Here is a 27006-nt window from a genome sequence, read left to right as displayed (position 1 = left end):
AAAGGTCTAAAATCTTTTAATCACTCTGACCCAGTTCCCGTTATCAAAAGTGACTCTTTCAAACCTCATTTTTTGTTGTTGTTACGTCTAGTTTACGCATCTGTATCTGGCTTAATTTTTTCCCTTTTTTCTTCAAATAATTGCGTTTTACTAAGGGCAGTGTTTTTAAATATGACTCCAAGAGATTTATAATGTCATAAAAATTGCTTGTATATCTTTGAAAGAAATATTAAATTTCCAACTTATCAACAAACATTACAATTATTTTCCAAAATACCTATTTCAAAACAAGCTTGAGGTAAAACAGCTCACAAATTAATAATGAGAACTTATTTAAATCTACGGTGCGTGTGAACGTACGACTCCTCGGTAGCTCAAGTGGTAGAGCAACTGTCTGGAAAACAGGAGGTTGTGGGTTTGATTCGCACTCGGGGAAGATATTTTTCTCATTCTTACATATTTCTTAATAAATTTTTTTGAAAATTCAATATTGAAATATAGTTACGTCTACTTATTGGTCCTCAAGTGATCGATTATCAATTCCTTATTTCGTGATTGATGTGCATATACAAGTTTCGGAGTAACTGCAAGAATTTCCAGATTGCTCTTAACGACTTATAGATTCTATGGCGCAAAAAAAATAATACACTTTATTTGGCTTTTAGGTGTTTTAAGCCATAAAAATTCTGGAGTAGGATTTGAGCCCACAGCGCCTACTTAGACACTTTTTTTATTTGAAAAAAAAGAAATAGTTTTTTATACTTTTTATATAATTTTTAATGTACCTTCAGCAGAAAATAACTTCTGATATCTTTAAAAATTTAAAAGTCAACTTCTTAGTAACAGCGTTTCAATAGAGTGAGCCATAAAACATTTTGTTATTCTGTCAAATGCTATATTAATTGCTTTTAATTAAAATTATTTTATTATTTTAATCCTTAATTAAAATTAAATTAAAATTACAATTATTTAAACCCTTATATTCGGTTTTTATCACTAAGAATAGTGGGATCTCTCTTTTTTTTATAATTTTTGGTCTGCCTGTTATTTTATTTCAGGGAGAAGACAGAGGTACTATTTTGATTAGAAAAAAAACTTATCAACAATGTACTTACGTGACGTATATAAATGATAGCATGAATTTTTTATTATTTTTCTCATAAAACAGAAAAAGTGAGAGTGCTGCCTCTTCGTGGTTTATTAAAAGTCTTTATAACGGCTCTCAGACATGAGCTATATTTATAGGGCAAACCTTTCACAGTTACTTTAATGTAATGTCTATATAAGACTCAAATCAATACATGTTATGAAATCATGTAATTACATGTCGCAAATTAGAATTTTACATAAGTGTAAAATAATGTACATAAAGAAAATTAATACTAACGTACTAAGAACTAAGTGCGTACTAGTAAAAAATTCTATCAAAACCAACTAACATACTAAGTTATAAGAAATAAAAAATAATAAAAAAAGTAACTTACGATAATTTTTCATTATTTCTTTTTTATCAGTATGTATTAGGGCCATATATTTGCCTCCTGGGTGGTGGGGATATGTAGATGAAAAAAAACTGCAATTAACACTTTTATTATGTTTTAGTAGTATTTCAAGTGTGTTTCTTATAACCGATTAATGAAATAAAGCACTAGTGGGAGTATCTAGGGGAGCAAGTCGGTGAAAAGCCAGTGGAAGGATAATTGAGGCATTATTTTATAATTGTATTGGGTTAAAATAACGGAGCAATTTATCGAATTTTCCATTCTTCTATAAGAGGACTGTTGGAAGCTGGGGCTGTTATACACACGCGCGCGCACACATACACGCACACGCACATAAACCAGAGGTACTATTCTATACTATGGTCTGGGACATATGACAGTTCAACTGAGTGTACGTATGGGTAGTATGTAGTATAGAATAGTAGAATAGTACCTCATGCCATAATTTCGCAATAGGGTCCGAGACAAATCGAAGTTCTACTGACTGTATATCTAAAAATTAATCTGTCTTTTTATTGACCTGTCGGCTTCTACGTGTCATGAAATAATTTCTTAGCAATTTTTTTTGTACAAGAAAGAAGTTTTTATATTCCTTTAATTTTAAATTAAAAAATAAATTGAAAAAGTAAAAAAAAAAAACATTTAAACTACATTCAATTTATTTAGATGATTGAAATATGTAGCAAAAATTTATCTTAACACGTTCAAAACTGCTGCTTGATTAATTAAAAAGTTTATTTGTTTCTTTGTTTTTTAAAATGATTACGAAATTCCAGATAAAAATACAGTAAGTTATACATTGTTAGCATTTATCATTATTGTCGGATATAGGTAGCCCATTCCAGGCCAAAAATCAGAAAAATTTACAACTTGGGTTTTAAAATTTTGTTTGCTAAATAATAGCGTTAAAAAATATTTTAAGTTTGAAGGCTAGTCTAAAGTCAGCCAGGCAGTTAAAAAAATTGCAAATACACAAATCGTTTCTTTGCTTGCGTAATGCACGAAAAACATGAAAGATGCAACGAAAAGTTAAAAGAAAGTCAAATTATCAGTTTTGTTCTGCTCTGAATAGTTTTCAGAATGCTACGTTGGCCATTTTGTAAAAAATTTTTAATTTTATGTTGATATAATAATATTAAAACAATATTAGTTGGTAGGACTTAACACATATACCGAATTTCATAAAGATCGGATGTTGACTTTTTTTTAATATTCACAAAGCCAAAAAATGACCATTTAAGAATCTGCTATCATCTTCATCGTTGTTGTTGTCGTCATCGTCGACGTCGTCTTAAGGAGTTGAGACTGCCATGCGTGCGCAAGAACGTCTGCAATTGTACTGCTGTCAAACGTTAATGCTGTTAGATTAATATTGTCTGCTCTTTACGTTGTCATATTTCAAAACTATCCGATGTAATTGCAGGAATATTAAAAGGATTAGGAACAAAATCGTGCAACAGCAAGAGTATGACGTACTGAAATAATTATTTTGATGATTATAACCCGGCATCTATGGCCACTTTGCTTTTCTATTAATTGTAAGTTGCTTAAAATTATTAAACAGTAATCGGTAAAACTTTGTCATACATTTGATAATGAAATGATACGAAAATTATGAAAATTATTTGACGAGAGTAAATATGCGCCCTGTAAAGTTGAAAAACATTAACTTGCAATTTTATATACGGTTGGAATAAAAAAACTGAACCACTCTTTAATTAAACTTTTGTAAAGTACTCTAAGAAACTTAAAAAATCAATAATGACAATACAGTACCGAAAAAGTAAAAAATTGTATAAAGTTTTTATTTCATTAATAATCATCTTACAGTCTTGAAACTTAGTGTGGATGTATATTTTGTTGTCATGTAACAACTTTAATTTTTTCAGAAAAAAATATTCCAAATTGTTGAAAAAAATGCATTTGTTTATTAAAAAGGTCTAAAATCTTTTAATCACTCTGACCCAGTTCCCGTTATCAAAAGTGACTCTTTCAAACCTCATTTTTTGTTGTTGTTACGTCTAGTTTACGCATCTGTATCTGGCTTAATTTTTTCCCTTTTTTCTTCAAATAATTGCGTTTTACTAAGGGCAGTGTTTTTAAATATGACTCCAAGAGATTTATAATGTCATAAAAATTGCTTGTATATCTTTGAAAGAAATATTAAATTTCCAACTTATCAACAAACATTACAATTATTTTCCAAAATACCTATTTCAAAACAAGCTTGAGGTAAAACAGCTCACAAATTAATAATGAGAACTTATTTAAATCTACGGTGCGTGTGAACGTACGACTCCTCGGTAGCTCAAGTGGTAGAGCAACTGTCTGGAAAACAGGAGGTTGTGGGTTTGATTCGCACTCGGGGAAGATATTTTTCTCATTCTTACATATTTCTTAATAAATTTTTTTGAAAATTCAATATTGAAATATAGTTACGTCTACTTATTGGTCCTCAAGTGATCGATTATCAATTCCTTATTTCGTGATTGATGTGCATATACAAGTTTCGGAGTAACTGCAAGAATTTCCAGATTGCTCTTAACGACTTATAGATTCTATGGCGCAAAAAAAATAATACACTTTATTTGGCTTTTAGGTGTTTTAAGCCATAAAAATTCTGGAGTAGGATTTGAGCCCACAGCGCCTACTTAGACACTTTTTTTATTTGAAAAAAAAGAAATAGTTTTTTATACTTTTTATATAATTTTTAATGTACCTTCAGCAGAAAATAACTTCTGATATCTTTAAAAATTTAAAAGTCAACTTCTTAGTAACAGCGTTTCAATAGAGTGAGCCATAAAACATTTTGTTATTCTGTCAAATGCTATATTAATTGCTTTTAATTAAAATTATTTTATTATTTTAATCCTTAATTAAAATTAAATTAAAATTACAATTATTTAAACCCTTATATTCGGTTTTTATCACTAAGAATAGTGGGATCTCTCTTTTTTTTATAATTTTTGGTCTGCCTGTTATTTTATTTCAGGGAGAAGACAGAGGTACTATTTTGATTAGAAAAAAAACTTATCAACAATGTACTTACGTGACGTATATAAATGATAGCATGAATTTTTTATTATTTTTCTCATAAAACAGAAAAAGTGAGAGTGCTGCCTCTTCGTGGTTTATTAAAAGTCTTTATAACGGCTCTCAGACATGAGCTATATTTATAGGGCAAACCTTTCACAGTTACTTTAATGTAATGTCTATATAAGACTCAAATCAATACATGTTATGAAATCATGTAATTACATGTCGCAAATTAGAATTTTACATAAGTGTAAAATAATGTACATAAAGAAAATTAATACTAACGTACTAAGAACTAAGTGCGTACTAGTAAAAAATTCTATCAAAACCAACTAACATACTAAGTTATAAGAAATAAAAAATAATAAAAAAAGTAACTTACGATAATTTTTCATTATTTCTTTTTTATCAGTATGTATTAGGGCCATATATTTGCCTCCTGGGTGGTGGGGATATGTAGATGAAAAAAAACTGCAATTAACACTTTTATTATGTTTTAGTAGTATTTCAAGTGTGTTTCTTATAACCGATTAATGAAATAAAGCACTAGTGGGAGTATCTAGGGGAGCAAGTCGGTGAAAAGCCAGTGGAAGGATAATTGAGGCATTATTTTATAATTGTATTGGGTTAAAATAACGGAGCAATTTATCGAATTTTCCATTCTTCTATAAGAGGACTGTTGGAAGCTGGGGCTGTTATACACACGCGCGCGCACACATACACGCACACGCACATAAACCAGAGGTACTATTCTATACTATGGTCTGGGACATATGACAGTTCAACTGAGTGTACGTATGGGTAGTATGTAGTATAGAATAGTAGAATAGTACCTCATGCCATAATTTCGCAATAGGGTCCGAGACAAATCGAAGTTCTACTGACTGTATATCTAAAAATTAATCTGTCTTTTTATTGACCTGTCGGCTTCTACGTGTCATGAAATAATTTCTTAGCAATTTTTTTTGTACAAGAAAGAAGTTTTTATATTCCTTTAATTTTAAATTAAAAAATAAATTGAAAAAGTAAAAAAAAAAAACATTTAAACTACATTCAATTTATTTAGATGATTGAAATATGTAGCAAAAATTTATCTTAACACGTTCAAAACTGCTGCTTGATTAATTAAAAAGTTTATTTGTTTCTTTGTTTTTTAAAATGATTACGAAATTCCAGATAAAAATACAGTAAGTTATACATTGTTAGCATTTATCATTATTGTCGGATATAGGTAGCCCATTCCAGGCCAAAAATCAGAAAAATTTACAACTTGGGTTTTAAAATTTTGTTTGCTAAATAATAGCGTTAAAAAATATTTTAAGTTTGAAGGCTAGTCTAAAGTCAGCCAGGCAGTTAAAAAAATTGCAAATACACAAATCGTTTCTTTGCTTGCGTAATGCACGAAAAACATGAAAGATGCAACGAAAAGTTAAAAGAAAGTCAAATTATCAGTTTTGTTCTGCTCTGAATAGTTTTCAGAATGCTACGTTGGCCATTTTGTAAAAAATTTTTAATTTTATGTTGATATAATAATATTAAAACAATATTAGTTGGTAGGACTTAACACATATACCGAATTTCATAAAGATCGGATGTTGACTTTTTTTTAATATTCACAAAGCCAAAAAATGACCATTTAAGAATCTGCTATCATCTTCATCGTTGTTGTTGTCGTCATCGTCGACGTCGTCTTAAGGAGTTGAGACTGCCATGCGTGCGCAAGAACGTCTGCAATTGTACTGCTGTCAAACGTTAATGCTGTTAGATTAATATTGTCTGCTCTTTACGTTGTCATATTTCAAAACTATCCGATGTAATTGCAGGAATATTAAAAGGATTAGGAACAAAATCGTGCAACAGCAAGAGTATGACGTACTGAAATAATTATTATGATGATTGTTTTTTAAATGTGGCGGTTCAATGGGAAATAGCATCATTTTTAGATTAGTAGACTTATAACAAGTCTATACATTTTTGAACAGTACAATATAATATTATGAGAATGCTTAAGGTGTAGCAAAAATTGCTTTTTATTTAATGTGCTATTCATTATTCAAAATACTTACTATTATCAAACTTGGCTTTAGTTATGTACAACACTATGAAAGCCCTTTCAATTTACTATGGTTACTATTAATTATAGTTTAATCGTATACATTAAGGTTATTATAGTTTACAGGCACAATAAATAAATATTAAGAAACATAAGAGTAACAAAAACATCATTAAGGAGGCTTGGGCGTTTGGTGTCGTATCTATTGTGGGGTACTAGTCATACAAATCATTCTTTGTAATATTTTTTTTATAATTATTTTAAATATACACATGTGTGAACAAAAATGCAATAATACGCGGAAAAGTCATTGGGAAAATCGATATTAAAAAATTTATTAGATTTCCGAGGTACCTTGTGTAAAGATGACGGCCCTGCCACGATAAAGCTGACAACACTGTACTCTCTTGCTCTCATCTGCTATTATATACCTATACTTGTGTTAGACCTAAATTTTCATGCTTGTATGTTTATGAATGTGCAGCGCATGCGCACTTACAGTACCTGAACAAAACAATTCTCATGTTCGATGTTTTCCTCGCTATTTTCTCAAAATTTAACGTGTTGATCCTATTCTTTTTTTTAAATAATAGATTCGTTATACTTTCAAGTACATGTACCAATTTAATGTGTGGGCCCACAGCTTTTTGTTGCGGTACGGTAGTCTATTGAATTTCGGGTTCCGTAAGGTTGCGTGTTAAAATGACGAATTTTCACAAGCGATTTTCTCAAAAATAAATGTGTTGACCTACCTATTTTGTTTTCCTAAAAAAATTTAGCAAACTTTATCTATATAATCTCTGAATTTCGGACCTAGCCAGCATTTAATTCAAAATCGCCCAAGCCTCTTTAAGCTGATTAATAAAAATATTTTAAGCGTTGAATATCATTCTAAATTTTAAAAATCCATAAAATGGTTGAATACATATAAATGCATTATCATTCCCTCTTCATATTGTGGGTTTTTTCTTGGCTAGATATAATGGAACTTCAACACTGACCATTATCGTACTCAGATAAAAAAGTAGATAGAGAGTACCCATTTGCACGATGTAAGTATCCTTCCCTCCGACAGACACTACTTCTCTGTTTGTTTTATTTGTACTGCACAGTCTTTATTCTACGCACCTAGGAAACTATAACAAGGCTAAAGTTTAAACAATTATAAAACAAACGAGCAAAAAACTATGGTTACTATAAACGTCATGTAAAATATATTTTTACTTAGGAATAAAATTAGCAACTTCAGGATGAGAAATTACAGCGTTTAGTACACGATCTGCTGATTATGTTCCAACTACATCGATGCTCTACACTTTTAGAAAATCAGAAAGAAGTAGCAAATCAAATATATTTATTTATCAGATGAACTCACATGTTCTGACAAATATGTAAAAAATACATTCGAAATATTATCATATTATTCATGATAAATTATACAACTTTTATTTAAAATATTCATTCACTTAGCAGTGAATAAGGTAACATTTCAAAATGTCAGAGACATCGGTTGTTTTGTTGATGTTCAGCATCATATTCAGTTGATAACCATCAATATAAACTGAGTTAAGAAGCATAAAAGATCTCTTACACTATACAAATAATAAATAATATGAAAACAAGGATGCGAAAAAAATCAAATTAAATATAAAGATGAAACAAAACCATAATAAAAATATCAACATTAATATCGTGCAAAGTGTAGTACAAGAAGCATTGTATTTTCACTGGTATGTTGGGAGACTTCTGACAAGTATTCTATAGGCACTTTCTGGTCACTAAACTGAAACTCATCGGGTACTTGGTAGACACTTAGGAGGCTCTTTCTGGCCTCTTAGCGGGTACTGGGCAGAAACTTGTTGGAAGTTTGGTGGGTACTAAGTAGGCTTTTTTTGTGCTTTTAGCAGATACTTCTCAGCAACTTCATAGGTACTTGGTGAACTTTTGGTGGTAGGCACTTGGCTGGCACTTGATAAGTACTTCATAGGCGCTTTTTGGTTACTAGGCATGAACTTCTTTGCAATTAAGCGGATACTTAAATGGCTCTTTCTGATCTCTTGGTGGGTACTTGACAAGTATTTTCCATGATCTTAGTGAATATTTGGTGACAGGTATTTCTCTTGGTGGACAATTGGCGCATACGCGAAGGGTACTTTTTGGGCACTTAAACATGCACTTGGTGAAGGACACTTAGCCAGCACTTGGCGAGTACTTTATAGCTAAAATTCTTCTAAAAAATCAGTTATTTTTCGTCCATAATATACACAGGCTACTGTGATGCCTATCATCATAACTACATGAAACTTGACAGTGAATTCTTATATTAATCTCTGCACTCACAGATATTCAGTTTGTGTAGCAGTTTCAAATATCGCCATCTGTATAGAAGAAATATGGTGATATTATTAACACGAACATAGTCCCGTATCTTTCTCTGGGGCTGTGACCTTTATTTGTTGTTTAACAAAAACGTGACTTTAAAAAATAACATATGATTCTTTTTAAAGATTGTTAATTTAAAATGAATAACACGAATTCTGCTATTTCAAATTTAAAAAAAATGCTTCGCATTGAGTACACATATCTGTTTGCGAGTATGACAATTTTTTCCATTAATGGTGCCAATTAGATAACTCCATGCTACAAAAATGTCTGTAACTCAGTGAAGGTATGGCTATTTTAATAGAATGCTGGTTGTACTCAGATAATTTTATTTCGAAATTCGAAAAATTATTTGTATTGTTATTGAATAAGATTTTCAAAACTTTTAGCTACATCTGCATTATAGGATGACCCTGACGTGGATTCTGTGGTTAGTCTAGATAAATTCTGAATAAAATTTTTTCTGAATACCTTTTTTTTAAATCCGTTTTTTGAAAACTAATATTCTATATTCTATAAACCATATTTTGTTATTTACATTTCTTTATTTACAACCCATCATCTTTTTGTATACATATCTCAAAGTTGTTTTTTACATTTTAGAACAATGTTTTTTAAAAATATTTTATTTTTTGATTATGTATAATCAAACAAAAATCTTGGGCATACAATTAATAGCCAACGGTTATACTTATCAATGATTAAATACTCAAAATGTAACATCTATTGAAAATGCATGAAACTTACGAGGAAAGACAAGTGGCCCATTTGTTTATTGTAGATACTACACCTTAGGAACTCAAAGTTACCTCCGAAACTACTTAAATGAAGAAGTTGTAAGAAAATTCAACAAAAATCAGTACCCTGCTTTTTATTATCGTAAAATAAAGGCAATATTTACATCTCAATTAATACATTAAGGCAGCTTTGAAATCAAGATTTGTTTTCAATTTTAACAAATTTTAATTTTTATGTCTAATTAATAAATATGTTCAAAATTAACTATCATAAATGTTTCTTTATACTTTTAAATTATAGATAAAACTTCATAGTTATAATGATATTTACGCGTCGAAGAAGAAACTTGAAAAATTTATGACTCTATCTAATGACAAGCTAAATTGACTCAAAAACTCATGAAAATTATTTTCGGAGTTGAAGAAATAAAAAAAAATGATACGAACTGGGAAAGGCAATTCCAAGATGATTCCTAGAGACATTTGTAATTGTGTATTTGGTGTGCACTTCGATATTGATCTAACACTTTTTATTGTTATAAATAGTTAATTAATCAATTCTTTGTATTATTGTTTTAAGAGTTTTACTAATAATTCTATTGTTGTTATTAAAATTATTTGTTGGTTATACATACATTCGTCGTTATAGTAACATTTATACTCTTAATGTTTATTAACTGTAAATTTCTCTGTGCAACATCTTAATATCTAGATGAGTGTACTCAGCTTTAAATGTACAAAAATATTTTATACAGGTAATGTTCGTTATTATTGTATCAATTTCACTGATCTTTTTTCTTGTTAAATTTGTGTGCTATTTGACTCTAATAATAGTAATACAATAATGCACTTTCATATTTTACCTTTTACTTATTGTTAACCTTAACATTATCTTATTGATCATGTTCTAGGAAATCAGCGACTTTCTTTCATTAAATACCGTTAATTATGCAGGACTGTTTTTCATCGATTTTGGGTTACATGTATTTTAATTTATTTACTTTTCGTTATCTTTGCCTCACCAGGTATTCTCGTCAACTGGCTCAGGTGCTGCTAAGTCTTTTCTTCATAAATTTTACTCTTAGTTGCAAATACCCAGCCTCTACATTCATTTTAATGTATAATGTTTCTGTTATACTACTTCTTGCATATTATGTATCAACTTAACAGATAATTCAAAGTTATCGTTTTTTATGTAACAGTTTTTCTATTGACACTTAGCATTAACTAAGATTTTCCATTTACTACAATTGTTTTTTTCATTTCATATTTCTTTCACTAAATTGCTTACATTTTAATCAACATATTTTTTTTTGTATTCTTTTCTTTCTCTTTTTTGAGTCCACATACGGTACTTTATACGCTATTTAGCAGAAGTAGCTAAATAGCAGAAGTTTGCTTAGATCGCCACTTCTAATAATTTAGTACAATTATATACACTAAATTATGAATACTACTTTTTTTCTTATTTATAGAAAAAATAAACATATTCATCACAATTTTTTTCAGATTTCGTTAACGATTAAGTAGAGCCAGATGACCAACTCTTGCGCAGTGAATTTAGACAAACTCTTACTAAAATGTGCAATAAATTAAGGAACCCATGCTACATAATAATCCTATTATTATTTTAACTGTTTGTAGAAAATGTGAATACTTTGAAACATTTAAAAGTCATCAAGTTATTAAATAACGTTTAATTGATGATTATTTTTACTAATGGAGTAATTCTTTTTTTTCCGACCAGTCTCCTCTTATTCTCATTGCTTCCCACGTAGAATCAGGTGGTTTTACTCTATGCTAAATAAATAATATACGAGCATGGGTAAAATTATAGGTGGGAAAAGTTAAAAGTGAAAAATTAAAAAGATCATTAAGGGGAATGAAATAATTTAATAAACCTCAGGAGAAAGCCAGACTAAGCGAGTACTTATAATACACGACTATCATTAATTTTCGCAAACTACTGGGGGATAATATAAAGGTGTACGTCACTTCTGGAAGTGTGTGTGTGTTTTTGTGTCTGGAAAAGATGAAAAGAATAGTGTACAAGTGAGTTGCAAACACGCCAAGAGATAAGATTTTATAAATGGTTAAGTTATGATTCAATAGTTGACATAAGAATATACAATAAACAAGATGAACAACTGTACTGTCAGTGCAATCTTTGGCATACTCCTTCATGTCCACCACCCTTATCCTTACTCTCTCCCTTACATTATACTACAAGTCAATAAGCATATCCTAATAAATGTCTGCTACTTAATAGGGCGCACATATGTTTGAAAATGTTAAGTGAATGATGGACGGATGAAACAGCTGAAAGGAGCCTTGACGTGCATATCAAAGCATTTTAAACTGGCATATTATCCCTTTGCTATTTTATACTCACCATGTTAAATTCCGACGAAATAATAGTCAAATGTATCTCATAAAGTTTAATATTATAAGCAGTATACATACTGAAAGCTATGATTGATTTGCTATGAAGATGTCATTGGAGGGGGGGTCTGGCATCACTTATCGTTTTACGTACTCTTAAAGAAAAGACTTTTCAAAATGCCAATGGCAGCCACTATAATTATTTTTGCTTCATAAGAATTAAAATAGAATATACTCCATGAATGAGGATAGTGTCATCAATTCTTATTATAAATAGAATAATAATCAACAAATAGCAACCGTATTTGGTTATTAATGATGACGATCACTAAGGTTGAAGATTATATTAATTTTTTCAAAATGTTCTACCAACATCTAAGCGAGAACTCAGTTGATTAAGAATTTGTTGTTGTCTCTTATAGAAATATAACTCAATTTGAAATGTATAAAAATAGTATAATCGAACACATGCCATAATAACTATAATTAAAAAGTAAAGTACTAAAAAAATAAACTTATAAAATTATTCATACTACTCAAAATGTTTACTATCTTGGTCTAGACAGCATTCGAGTCTGTGGACAAATGATCCATTACTCTGACCACCATTTTTGGTGTAACACTTTCAAACACAGCACTTGAACAGTCTTCTAGATCTTCCACATCGTGAACTGAATATCTGTAGACGGCATCTTTTATCATGCTCCAGAGGAAGTAATCCAGAGGATTGAGATCAGGAGGGCGGGGAGGCCAGATTATAGGACCTGGGAATGTGCGGTTATGAGGATGAGGATAGGATTGGTCATTTGGAAAGGATGCAGCACTCATGTCCTGCATAAGATTAGAAAAAATTGAAAAAAGGCAAAGAAAAACTAAAATAAAATACAAAATCGGATAAGTACAGTATTGCAATGGAAAGAGTATGGTAAGGAAACTGTATTGCGGCTCACTGGACAAAGTAAAAATTTATTTTAATGTGTAGTCAGGGAAAATTGATCGTTGGCTATAATGAAAATTGTAAGAAATCGATATCTCACTTAGTTTTTAATATGTTAAGGTATATTATTGCTTATCAGACGCAAGATGATACATAATCAATCGTTGCAGTGATACGAAAGCGTTGCTTCCATGACACTCACTCACAACAAAACTTAATTCGTTGTACGTATTGTTAGTTGAGAAAATCACACGCCAGTAGTTTGCAGCTTCTTATTTCTTTGCCATTGCCTCACTATGCCTTGTACTGTTAACTTCATGGACATAAACTAATGAACTGATTATCTGATTGTTCCAATAAGCTTGCTGACATCGGGACTTTGAAAAGAAAAAATGAGTTGCTGTGAGAGAAAAAATGCACTCCACCCACTCAAACTGTTCTTTTTTTCACATCCCGGTGTCAGCAAGCCCGTTGATATGCTGAGTTATTATTATATTTCTGCGGATGATACTGTGAGCTACTATGGATAAGTAACTGGTATCTCGAAAACTAAGTAAGATATCGATTTTTAACCACTTCCAGGATGTTTATCATCATCTAATTATCCTGATTAAATATGATAATTGATTCTAACTTAGTTTAGTTTGATGTAATAAAGAGCCTACATGAATCGCATTTGTTACCTTTGTAGTGCAAAGAGAACCGTAAAAATTATTAGTCACTGTTTAGCAACGTACTGATTTTAAGTCAAATAATGAACTATTATTAATTGATTTCTCGCTTGGGCGTTGGTGAAACATTTCGAATCAAAATGTATATTGATAAGTAAAAACTTAAAAGTTGGCTTTGTTTCACAATGTTTTATTATTCGCAGACAGCTGTTTCGGTAGTTACGCCATTGTCAGATGCTCGACATACACTGAATGGTCTATGTACATCAGTTCGCTAAAGTCAAGTACAAGTATTACAAATGTAGTTGTCGCTCAACGGTATGATATGTATGCGCCTGTGTATGAGTACCTTATAAGATACTATGTATTACATTTTCTATTATTGGAGATGGAGTAAAATTAATTTGATCGTTCGTTATGGATTTATTATGTTTTTTTGCTAATTCTATTTCTATTGTCTCAAACAAATTCAATTTAAAACTTTTATGTAAACTGTGTAGTAACTTTATATTATTTTCATCGGAAATAGGAAATGCGCATTAGAATTACAATGTTCACTAAAACCCGTCGTATTGCGATTATTATAAATAGACTTTTTGTGCTCCTTCATTCGTTCGGAAAGGGCACGTCCTGTCTGTCCAATATATATGGCATCGCATTCGGAACAATTAATCTGATAAACACCACATTTCTGTAAAATACCAACTTTTTCCTTATTATTACATAAAATGGATTTCAAGTTACGTTTATTGACCATGATTCTATTTACATTTTGTTTTTTTTAAAAATTACTTATTTTATCGGATACTTTGGGAACATAATTCAACATATTAAATTTTTTGGTTTGTGTTGCGACTGCGTAAAAATATTTTGAAATAAGTCTATTGTTTATTATAAAAATTAGATTATCTATGAGGTTTTCATTGTAACCATTATTAATTGCTAAACATTTTAATACATTGATTTCCTTTTCGTAATTAGATTTCGTTAACGGTACTGTTAATAATCTATGTACAAAAAAGTAAAATGCGCTCATTTTTATATTGATGGACTGCTTTGAATCGTACGGTACTAACGTATCTGTGAAAGTTAGTTTTCTATAAATTTCATACAACAACTCACCGTCTTTTCGTGTTATTTTTAGATCCAGAAAATTTAAACTATTGTCATTTTCAGCTTCTGCTGTAAATTTTATACCCGGTACTAAATCATTTATGTAGCTGAGAAAATTCGTCATTGTCCTCTCTGTACCCTTCCAGATGCAAAACACATCATCGACATACCTCGACCAGTGTAAAACATTACTGGTGAGGGGGGAGGTCGAATCGAATATAAGGTGCTCTACGTATGACATGAATATCTCACTGAGAAGGGGGGAGAGGGGAGAGCCCATTGGAAGACCGTTAAGTTGCAAATAATATTTATTATTGAACTTGAAGTAGCTTTGTTCTAAACAAATGGATATTAATTTTAAAATTTCTTGTTTTGAATCAACACACAAGGAAGGGCTATTGTCAACCAGATATTTAATAATATTCTTTAGATGGTCTGTAGGGATGGAGGGAAATAGATTAACAACATCGAATGAAAGCAATCGTGCATTATGTGGAATTTTGAGATCTCTAAGTTTATCTATTAGTTGACTTGTATTTTTAATACTATGTTTTGGCTTAAAGTTGAGTAAGGAAGGGAGTATTTTATTAAGTTCTTTTGCGAGTAAGTAGGTTGGTGCATTAGTATAAGATACTATTGGTCTCATTGGTATGCCTTCCTTGGGTATTTTAGGTAAGCTGTATAGTACCGGCACCGTAGGATTCATAACAGTTAACATGTGAAAATTACAATCATAAAGTATGTTTGTACAATTTTTTAAAACTGACTTAGTCTCCCTTTGAAATTTTGCTGTAGGATCAAAATTCAAAATTTTAAAATTATTGTTATTTATTAAAAGTTCTGTCTTTTCAATAAAGTCATACTTATTTAAAATGGTAACAGTGTTTCCTTTGTCAGCTTTACATAAAATTAAATTATTTTTGAGTTTTTTCTTTAAAGAAATAATATCTATATAATATTGATGAATAACATCTACTGCCGATCCAACGACAAGGAAACATCTTATTCAGGGTGTTAATAACGGGTCAAACTGCATGCGCATTAGCCCCATTCCGCTAGTACCAAATTCTCTCTCTCACATCGTGCAGTGAATTTTTCAGCACTTCAGAAAGGCGGTGTATCAAAAAAGTGCGGTAGCCTACAGCAGTCAGACGGTCTTTGAATTGATCAGGCCTAATCTATTATTTGTTTTAGTTATATAACTATTAGTATACAAAAAAGCCATAAAAAATCGAAATTGTTATGAGGTTGTGTAAAAGTAGATAGAAACGTACATAAAAATTTCAGAGAAATTTTACTTAATTTTATCTATTGCCAAACGTGAAGCGTATTATGAGACTAAATGATTCATAAGATAACTCAACTATGGTTTTTTCGTGATAATCGCAGAACTACTTTCTGGTATACAATGAAGAAAAATCTTTACTGTAAAGTTATACTTCACTGTTTGTACAAAAATTGTCTGTAAGTACCCTTTCATACTTCCCTTGACGTCATAGTTTATAGCGGTTTCAAACTGACGACACAGTTTTTCTTCTTTTGCAACTGACATTTACTTTAATTCTTTCCTCGTGACCATTGGCAGTAGGAAACATGAATAATTACAGTAAAAAAAAAAGATGTTGAGGAGAAGCTTAAGTTAGATTTCGAATCCAAAAGCTGGAGCAATAACAATGGCCACGAAGAAAAAAGTAAGAAAAAAACGATTTCGACTACAGGGGAAACTTTACCTTTTTGAGTAATCACTTATTGTTTGATGGATTGTGTGGAGTCTTGAGTAAGAGAATTGTTACAGTAGGAACACTTACTCCCACGAGTATCAACTACATCCAATTAAATCCATAACCTTCAGAAAAATTTTTAAAATAAAACAAAAGTGATTAAAGAAAGACCACAAGCACGAATTATTTGGGTGAACTTAACTAATAACTGTGTCCTGTTCCATGTAACATGGGTCTTAAATATTTTAATATAACAGATGATCAAACTTTGATAGTAGTGATTGAAAAAAGTCTACGAGCTCACATTTAAGAGACGAAGTCAACTATCATGTTTTATTCCTTGTCACATATATCTTCAGATCATTACGAAAGACAGTGATGAGTGTCAGAATAAAGTTATTCGATACAGTGGCTTAAACAAAACGAGATGACCTTAAAGACACATTTATGGATCACATGAACTGTTAATAGACTATGCTAAGGATCTTGTAAATAAAAATGACCTATTAAATAGTAAGCAAATGGTTAGGCTAAATTAATAGCTTCGATAAATCATAAGGCTGCATTCAAAAGGTAAGTTATGAACAGCGCAATCTATTCCCACACCCTATAAACATGTCTTAAATAGGATTAGGATTAACTGTTTAACGAGGAAAGTTAAGAAATTGATATCAAGGGCTACATATCCTTAACAATATACTAATAAATAATGAAGATAAAATAGTCTCTTCAGGAGGTTCAGCCGTTTTTTCCGGCGGGTAAGCGGGTGTGCTAGGGCTCCCATAAGACCCCGTGTTAAAGTGAGTTGTACTAACCGTGCATGAAAACGTCCGCCTACTACATCACGGTTAATTTAACTGTGTTCAACTCATCAGTGCTCAAAAGTTAAACCATTAAATGTTATAAACAAATTACGGTACATACTTTGAAGCAGCTTGTTTCCGATAGTTCGAGTAAAAAAACTTGAAAACATGTTGTTCGCATGATAAAAAATGACGTAAAAAAGTAGGAGCATACTTAACTTTTGTAAACAAAAGTATGTTATAAATTTTCAAAAAACCAACTTTTTAGCACAGCATTGTAGTTTGAAGTCTTAAGAAAGGCTGGGCCAAGTTTTAGATCATGATTTCCAGTTTAACAAATTCTAAAAGTAATTTTGTGAAGACTTCTTGCTCCGTATGACAAAACCAGCTAACGGCAGACGATGCTCGGTTCTCTCTCATACACTTAGCATAAGACCTGCTCGCGACTTTCTTTACATTTGAACAGATATTTTTTTCAAATGCCTGATAAGGTGCACATTTTTTGATACGAGAGTCTTCTTTAGAAATTAAGCTATCTATTTGAACTTTTTTCTCATTATGAATAAATCTCTAGCCTCGAAATTTGTGCAACAAAGGCTGAATAATGGCTCTCGCCCATAAGAGCAATGTTAAATCATGCAATTTCAGGAATTTTTTTCTTGAAAACTTGGTGGATAAAGAATATTGAAAAAATTCACATGTACTTCCAGCATGTTAAAGTACAATATTTATTTTTTTCAGCGAGTGAATAAATCTTCTCAAAAACGACTGCACCTCTTTAACAAAAAAAAAAACAAAAAAATAAAAAACAATAGCAGTAATTCTGTGAATCACTTCATTGATAAGGGCAACCCACACCTGGTACAAGATAACTTTAGATGATAGTTTACAAGCTATTTGTTTAAAAGTCAGCTCTTTTTTCTACTCTGTCAGTTTTTAACAGATATGTAGGGTTATTACAAGCTTTTACTATGAAAAAAGCTAACACTAATAATTATATCATTTCGTGATATTATCTTTCAACTTACTCTAAGTAGAGTAATTTATCATATAATAAGTTAGGAGCTCTAGTAATGCTAAATACTTTTATTGATTATACATATAACTTTTTATTTTTGTCGTACTTGATCACCACATAGTTTAAGGACTCGTTACCTCCAATTCCAAAATAGAAAATAGTGATTCGCCACGGTGTGCTTGAAGGCTCTTAAAGTTTGATTAAAATAGATCCAAAATCTGTTAATGCAGAAAGTTTCTATATTGGTTGTACATGAAAAATCAGTCGAACTCAAAATCCTAGCTGCTCCCTTTCGCGAGTTCTTTGCATTCTTAGATTTTTTGTGATTAAAATTTGAAATTTTAATTTTCTTAACTATAAGTTTCGATGTATTAATATGGTTTGATACCACTAGGTGGCGTATATAAAAAAATACAACTTGTATTACAAATAAAACACAGTAAGATATACATAGATGCAATAGAGCTTAATAATACTTTGAAAATACAGCGTGCAGGAGCACCAAAGGACAACTACTACCAACAAAATTCGGTGCAACAGGTTCGAGTGTAAATAAATTCACAATTTAACGAAGAATAATTTCTCAAAGTCATTGTCATTTTATTTTTTTTCCTGCCTTTATTATAAGTCACGCTAGTAAATGTTCTCATAATAAGAATAGGAAAAAAATATCCGCTTTGTGTGGCAGAAAAATTATTTTTGGTAAAGTTAAGTCGGAAAAGTTAGTAATGAATGATAAAACGGCAAATCTTATAAAAAAGTATGTGTCAAAGGATTTTAAATTACAAAATGAAAAATAACCTTTAAGTATTTTTAGATCGAGCTATCCAACACTTCTTGATTTTGAAAAAGAGATATTCAACAGACAATTACAAACTATGCCTGATTACAACAAAATGGTACAACCGAAAGAGATACGATCTGCAAAAGACACCTGTGATTGTTGTACATGCTTTACTGACACTTCTTTTGAGCACGTAAATGTAAAGAAAGGCAGAGGACATTTTAGGGAACTAAGGACTAACATAGATGTTTCAGGACAATGTAAAAAGTCCATGGAGAAAAAAGGAAAAAAGAAGCTTCAAGTCCAGTAGAAACCACTAGTAACGTTATTAGGCTCTGTAGTAAATTTTTTCAAGAAATAAGAAAAGGTATGAGCCATGCTTGCAAGAGCTCTAAAGATAATTTACTGAAACGAGTTAAACGGCTTCCTGATGAAAATGAAGAACACGTCGTTAGTTCTATTATAAAAACGAAATGTGATTCTGCTCTTCCAATGAATCATGAAAGTTCAGTCTTAACATTGGTGACTGGTGGTCGGAAAAGAAAATTAATTGTTCATGAGAGTATAAAAAACCATTCTCTTTTAGCGAAAACAGTTTGGATGATTTTTGAGTTAAAATAAGGGCATCACACAATCAGATGAGAAAAATTACAAATTTATTAAAGTGTAATGCAGGTAGAAAATCGATCCCTAAAAATTATAATCAACATATGCCAAAAAAATCAAATGCATTAGTAGATATTTATAAAGTTAGCTATTATAATTTTGACTGTGAAAACTCATCAAATAAACAAAAACGGTTTTGTTAAAATTAGTTTGACAGTTCTTCCTGAAAATTATTCTCCACAGTTGAATCCGGAGGATACCAAAAACAGTGAGCTCAACTTTAATGATTTATATAAATTTGAAAACAGATTATTATATTCGAAAGGTGGAACTCTTGGTTAACATGGTAAGCTTAGTAGCGTAGACAAATTAATATTTTTATGCATCGTTTCACAAATAAAAGAATCTTACGACAATTTTAAGCTCTTAGTTGACGTAACAGATCCAAGTAATATTTCGATCAAATTTGTGGCAGATTTTAAACTTTTACTAATTGTTAATGGACAACAAACTGCTACCACCACCTATCCCTATCCATATTTCTTGTTTGGTTAAATACTTTAAAAAGCAAATCTATTGCTGAAAATAGTTCTGATTCTACTGCATGCCCGAATTCAATAGATACAAAAATAGTAGAAAATTGTAGGCGATTAAAAACTTATGGAGATTTGCGAGCTGATTTAAAAAAAATACTGTCTTACACATAAAGATAAAAAATATAGTAAAAAATGTCATAGTAAAATTAATCTTCCTATTTTCTCGAAAGATGATAATGTTTATGTGTTGCAAAAATGTGTTATACCCAAGCTTCATGTTTTACAGGGATTTGTAAAACAGTTGTTCTGGCGAAGAATAGTTACCCTTGTAGGTAGAGGAAAAGCTCTACTGCGGCCGAAAAAGCTCAACTTTATTTAAAAAAATCACGGAGACACATTTGAGGGTAATGCATGTAGAACGCTATAAAAAGAAGCTGATAAACTAGAAGATCCAGAAATGTATGAGGAGGTAGGTATTTTCAAAATGATATCCTTTGTCAATGCTTATAAAGCGATAAATAAAGTAGTTTGTTACTGTTTTATCTCTGGAAAAGTTGGACTCTCACTCGTTTACATAGACGAATTAGATAAGGCTTTAAAAAGTGTTGATGAGCTTTCTGAGACACTAAAGATTCGCATGATTTTCGATCATGTAAAAAAAAGTTTGAATTTCATAGAAAACAATAACGGATTAGGGTACTGGTCAGAGCAAAGCGAAAAATCTTTAAGTCATGATTTTTTCAAATTCTTGGCACGTAACAAATTATCAAGTACACATCACGTATCATATTCATCACAACTATTGAAAGCAGTCATTGAATTTACTTCCCTACATTTAGAATTACAATTTATCTTTACTAACACTATGTTCCTAAGTATAATTAAAAATTACAAATTGCTATTATCTATTGTTCAATATTTAGCTTATTTAGAAAATTATATAAAAAATCAAAAAATTTTTTTTAAATATTAAAAATAAAAAAAAAATCATAAAAAAAACAAAAAAGGGACCATTTAACCACTACGTCTTCGTCATTTATCCTGCGCTTGGCTAAAAGCGGTAACAAAGATTATCAAATCCAAAAACGATTGTATGTAAAAAAAATTCTTTCACACAGGCTCAATAACACACAGTTGATGTGCCAAAATCTAAAAATACGTATAACTCGTGAAAGGGAGAAGCTAGAATTTTGAATTTAACTGATTTTTTATGTACAAATAATATAGAAACTTTCTGTGTTCGCTGATTCTGGATCCATTTTATTCAAACTTTTGGATTCAAGCATACCGTGTCGCTAGAAGACATTTTAAGTTTGCTTTTTGATTTAATATATTCTAATGCCATGTCTTAGAGGACGCAACCAGATTCAAAAGAACTAGAGGATTGTGTCTCTGCACACTGAAAAATATGTACAGCTGTATCGGCAGTACAACAACGTCGAAGCACCACAGCAGTCCTTGTACGGCGCCATCCTGCGTCTAACGCAGGAGAGTTCAGAAGTAGTGGCAGTACGTACACAGCTAATCCGTCAATTCGGTACCATCGTCAAAACCGCTGTACTTACTCCCGCAATCCCACGCTTACAGCTAACACAGAAGTACATCAAGGTAAATTACCTAATTACTGCGAAGGGACCAATTACTGTGCGCTTTGCGGTAATGGAAAATGAGAAAAATAGACTAGAGAATGGTAACATACATATATATTGGGTCATAATTGATAAAGAGCAATGGTAATAAAATAATATGTTATGATTACTAACTTGTGTATACAATGCCTTACAACAGCAAAATTTCCATCTCCAATGATGTGTCCTACACTGTACTCGAGTTTAAATGAATCCGGCAAATCTATTTTGAATGGGCTGGTAGTTCTTGTTTGCGAAAAATTTAATAATCTTTTATCGGTCTTACGTGCTGGCATTTTAGGCATAGGTCCATTGTGTTTTTGAAAATTAAAATGCCCTTTGTGAAAACTTTTAACACATTTGGATTCTTCATAATCAAGTTCAAAATCTTCTTGATTCAATTTTTCATTGCCATATATGATAAAAATGTCATCTTTACTGAAGAACTGCTCTAAACTTATGATTTGCTGTCCTGATAATGAATAAACTTTTTTTACTGTCCCTGAATCTAACTTTATGACTTCTGTGATTGATTCCAAAATATGTTCCACACTAGTTGAGTTTCTTCTATTTAATAGTAATCTGACAATCTTACGTGGTTTTATACCATTACGAATCAACGTTATTATTTTTGCTTTAATGCAAAGCGAAACGGTGTTAGCTTGTCTTACATTAACTGAAGGTGATAATGGAAATCCTGTTACTAAATTGCCTTTTTTTACTAAGGAGGAATAGCCAATTTTTTTAAAAATTTCACCTTGACCTGAAACTACGTAACATTTACCATCTTCTAAATCACTTATGCTGTGGACTTTTTTTCCATCCATAGTATAAATAATTCTAACACCGTTTGGCAGATTCACATTTGAAATTAAGGCTCTTGTTAAATCTGAAATAAGGCTATCAAAACATCTATATCTTTCTGGTGTAACGGCAATGACAATACCGTTAAAAAATTTATCACCATTTCTGAAAAATCGAATCCGCTTAGCTTTCTTGGTTGTTAACATTTTGGTATGACTCAATGAATCGTTATCACTATTTTCAATGAAATGTTCATGAAAAACTGCTATGGTGTTTGAACAGTCAAAATCTATGTTATCAGGGTGAGAATTTTCTTTAGAGCAAAGTATTGACATATGTTGTAATGTTTCATCCATTTCTCTAGCAAATACCTGAAAAATTTTTTAATTAATCAGTAATATTTACCCTTAAACTAACTTGTACTACCTATAATTTGTGAAAAAACAGTATTTAACTATTAATAAATGAATTTGAAAGAATTATTTAAAAATCACATTGTCTTAATTTCTCTCGAATTAATATAGTACAAATCATGTAAACTCAAGTGCTCGATTGGTTAGTTATCATTATCACAAATAAAAGACTGCTTAATTCAGATCAACTGATGGAGTCATGTACAAGTCGAAAAATAATTAAACTGTAACTTTGTCAATAATATGAGTATTTGTTAGGTATGAGCTGTGTCAGATTTTATTTTTAGCTAATGTTTCTGTGAGAAAAAAAATAAAAACAGTAATTATAGTAGTCTTCACACTGTAAAAAAAGGATAACTAGCGCACTTTTCAGGTGTTGATGTATGTTTTTGCCCAAGTTGCGGACGACTTTTTTTTATTAAGGGCACAAGGACCTGCTTTTTGCACATGGGCTCATTTTGGACCCTCGTACAGGAAAGTACTTTGTGCCTGGAGGGCAAGAAAGTATTTTCTTGTCTTAAAATGAAGGGATTGAAGGATGCAAAGTGAGACTTGAGGACACAAAGGACTTGCCACACTCTGCATTCATGGTAAAATTAATATATAACGACCTGATGTAAATCACAAAATCATGTGTGCATTATTTAATTAAGAGAAGTTCTTCTTGATTTCTTAAACTGTTAAATAATCTTATTATTGTTAATGAAAGTTTCTTTTTATCTACTTATAGTCGCAATACAGACAATCTTACATTCTGTTTGCAAACACTAAAATCATTGACGGCACTGTGTATCTCACAAAGCAACTTCCAGTAGTGAGAGTGATACCTCAGCTTCTTTTTTTTTTTTTTCATAGCGTAACATTACTAAAAGTGCTAGACTTTTAACGAAATAATATTTTTCTTACGAAATATAGTTAGAAATATTTTAGTAGTAAGATTAACTTGAATATTTTCATGTTTTAAGGTACGTTTGCTTAATTATAGTTACATATCACTTTCTGCAGTACCTTTGTGCCACTTTGCAGTAACAAAAAAGTCATATCAACTACAGATGAGGAATTGAAAAATCAGAAAATTGCATGTTTTCCCACCCCAGACTCACTTATGATGTCATGTACAATATTCGACAGTATTTTTCAAGTTTTCAATGTATAAATAATTAAGTATAAAATGAATTACTATCATACAGTATTTAATAACTAAAAAAATGTCACGTAGTTAGTTGTTATTAATACTTTCTGACTTTTCTTAGCTTTCTACTTACTAATAACTGTAGTGCAGTACTCATACCACACCTTGACTCTATGATATCTTTTTCTTCACGGTTTCAAAACTTTATCGTTCAAGTAAATAATAGGTATAACTTTAATATAGAAATGTAAATTAAAATCAATCAGTATGATAGATACAGTATGGCTAGTGCCAAATACACGTGAACGTCACTTATGAAAGCTCGTAATGTTCTGGGCACCGTTGTTACATTATCAATAGATAAGCTATCTCACGGTCTCCTTTTGCACGGTTTCAAAAAACTTTACAGTACTCAAGAGAATTTTGCTCATCAGCTTTATATCAACTAAACTTGAAGGTAAGAAAGGATTTTTTTACTAATTACTAGATTATACATTACAAATATTTTTTAGATTAAAGAGAGTTGCAGTGCTTTCTGACATTTTGTCTCTAGCTGTGGTTGTAAAAAAATTATATTTAAATTCTTAAAGCTTATGTAGCGAGATAAAATTCATATGTTGAGTCTAAGCCGAATTGGTTGGCTTTCCATAGCTCCTACTGCATAGAGATATCTAAGACGCAGCCGACAGTATTGGGTACTTGACAGTAGAAAACCAAGATAATTATGCATATCAACTATTATTTTGAAGAGTAATATTTACATTGACTGCTCGGCATGACGGTAGACTAACGACAGTGGTAAGTGCACTAATTGATTAGCCTGCAATCAACGAGTTTTTCACATAGCCTTACTAGTAACTCGTATATATACCCTACACACTACAAAAACGTTTACTTTAAAATCAATACAGGAATCTTGGAACATTGTATTAAAACAGCTAGCAAAAAACAATACCATTAATGAATCCTGCTAAGAAGTAGCGCAAAATCACGTATTTTTAACTATTTTTCTTCTGATTTAAGTACGAGAATAGTTAGAATAAATTAAGATGTTACTTGAAAGATCACTATAATTTTTTAAAAACAATTAAAAGCACAACAAATGTTTTGATTCTTATGGAACTGCAGAAAAGTTTAAATCTAAATTTGGAAAAATATATAGTACTACTAAAGGTTTCCTTTATCTCTATACATTAGTGGTTAAAATTACTGTCCTTTTTTTATTTGAAGATAACATCCTTTTTGCAATACTTTGATGCATTTTAAATAATTTCAGAATGTACAACATATATTATCTACCACAAGTTCAACCACTTCCTGTTAATTAATGTTTCAGATACTTCAGATTATTAGTGATTAAATATATTTTCTTATAATATACTCTTAATAGCGCTCAACGAAAAAGTCACATTATTATAAAATTGTTATACAACACAACAAAATTAGTCTGTTAAAAAAAATTAATCCTAGTGCATAGAAAAAAAATTTAGAGTATGATTTATGGAGTGCGTAACAATATAAGTCGTCTAGTGTACGATATGTATTGCTCTTTGTTGTGGCAAAATCTCGTGACCTACAGTCCCCCAGTTTTTAAATCTCATATGGACACTATACCAAAAATAAAAGAGACACGGTTGAATATAGCACTATAAAATACTGTAGCTATGTAAACTAAGTTGTGATTTTTTAATTACTGTATAAATAACGTTTAATTTCCAGTATGTGCAAAAAAAGTACTTGTTCTCGGTAAATATTTATAAAAACTATTACTCAGAACAATTTTAGACGATCACAAACTTTTCAATTTGACAACAGGAGCTTTTGTTTTAACACGCGTTTAATTTCAGGAATTAATCAACTGCTACGGGGGTTAAGTTGCAATGTTTTCTCATTATAGGGTTTCAATAGTTTCAATTTTTCTTTTCTCCTTACTCTACAGCCAAGTAACCGCTTTGTATTATAGCCCATGACACATTAGAACTAATAACCAAACTTGTATGTACATTTGACAAGTACGGCTTAGTAGTTTTTGAGATTTCTGCCAGCATACGAAATTACTAACCCTTTCTCTTCACACGATAGAAAGATTATAAAGTTCTTAAGTAAGGGAGTTCGTTAAGGCTCATCCCAATGCTTGAGAAAAGATTTTGAATCATAATTATTGAATAATGACGCCAAAAAATATTGAAAACGATTGCTGATGCATGTGTAATACATAGTAAAATAAATGCTGTAAGCTTTTACTTATCAATGTTATTTTAATTTCCAATAACCTCCAATTACAACTTTTCTACAAATTTCAAAGCATTTTCTTAAAGTTCCGCTTCATTTGTTAGTTTCTTTTGTGTTAAAAATTAATCAATTTTTCTAACTTTTCTACGACTTGATGTTGTATTTGAATATATGCAACCACTAAGATGATGCTTAAAGTAAATCAGCAGATAGCCCAACTTTTTCTCTGGCTTTTAAAGCCCACATTTTCAAATCAAAATAATGTACGGCAACAGATTTTTCAGATGCTGAATTTATCAGTTCTTCGACAACCCTCGTTTAGTTGTTTATCTCATCTCTTCAGTGTTCTCTAATTTAAAACTTTCTTAAATTTATTTGTCATGATTCAAGACTTATTCTCTTCCTTTTTACTGAACGCCAAAATTGGAGTGCTTTTTTCTAATTTCGGGACCAATCGTATTATCAGATGTATAGTTGTTTTTCATACCATCAACATCAGAAAAGTCGTCTTCATCA

At 30.8% G+C, this 27006-nt stretch overlaps 1 protein-coding gene and 2 non-coding genes across 7 annotated transcripts in view; 2 read left to right on the top strand and 1 right to left on the bottom strand.

Annotated features, from left to right (window-relative positions):
• The window catches only part of LOC106645306 (serine/threonine-protein kinase DCLK1), a 491248-nt gene that overhangs the window by 329664 nt on the left and 134578 nt on the right, over positions 1-27006 (bottom strand). For 4 of the 5 annotated variants that reach the window (XM_089598004.1, XM_089598005.1, XM_089598014.1 and 1 more), the window contains exon 2: positions 22045-23084. The exons of the other annotated variant lie outside the window; for it this stretch is intronic. In XM_089598004.1, coding sequence (XP_089454130.1) covers positions 22045-23084 — 1040 coding nt within the window. The remainder of the gene's footprint in view (positions 1-22044; positions 23085-27006) is intronic. 5 annotated transcript variants of the gene reach the window in all.
• TRNAS-GGA (transfer RNA serine (anticodon GGA)) lies at positions 364-436 on the top strand. Its single transcript has one exon. It is a non-coding gene; the product is annotated as a tRNA-Ser (tRNA).
• Positions 3800-3872, top strand: TRNAS-GGA (transfer RNA serine (anticodon GGA)). Its single transcript has one exon. It is a non-coding gene; the product is annotated as a tRNA-Ser (tRNA).

Source organism: Copidosoma floridanum, unplaced genomic scaffold, assembly GCF_036245765.1.
Source record: "Copidosoma floridanum isolate Cflo_tuat_1 unplaced genomic scaffold, Cflo_Japanese_pri ptg000004l, whole genome shotgun sequence".
Lineage (NCBI taxonomy): Eukaryota > Metazoa > Arthropoda > Insecta > Hymenoptera > Encyrtidae > Copidosoma > Copidosoma floridanum.
Note: the sequence above shows the minus strand (reverse complement) of the source record. Positions and strands in the feature narration are given on the sequence as shown.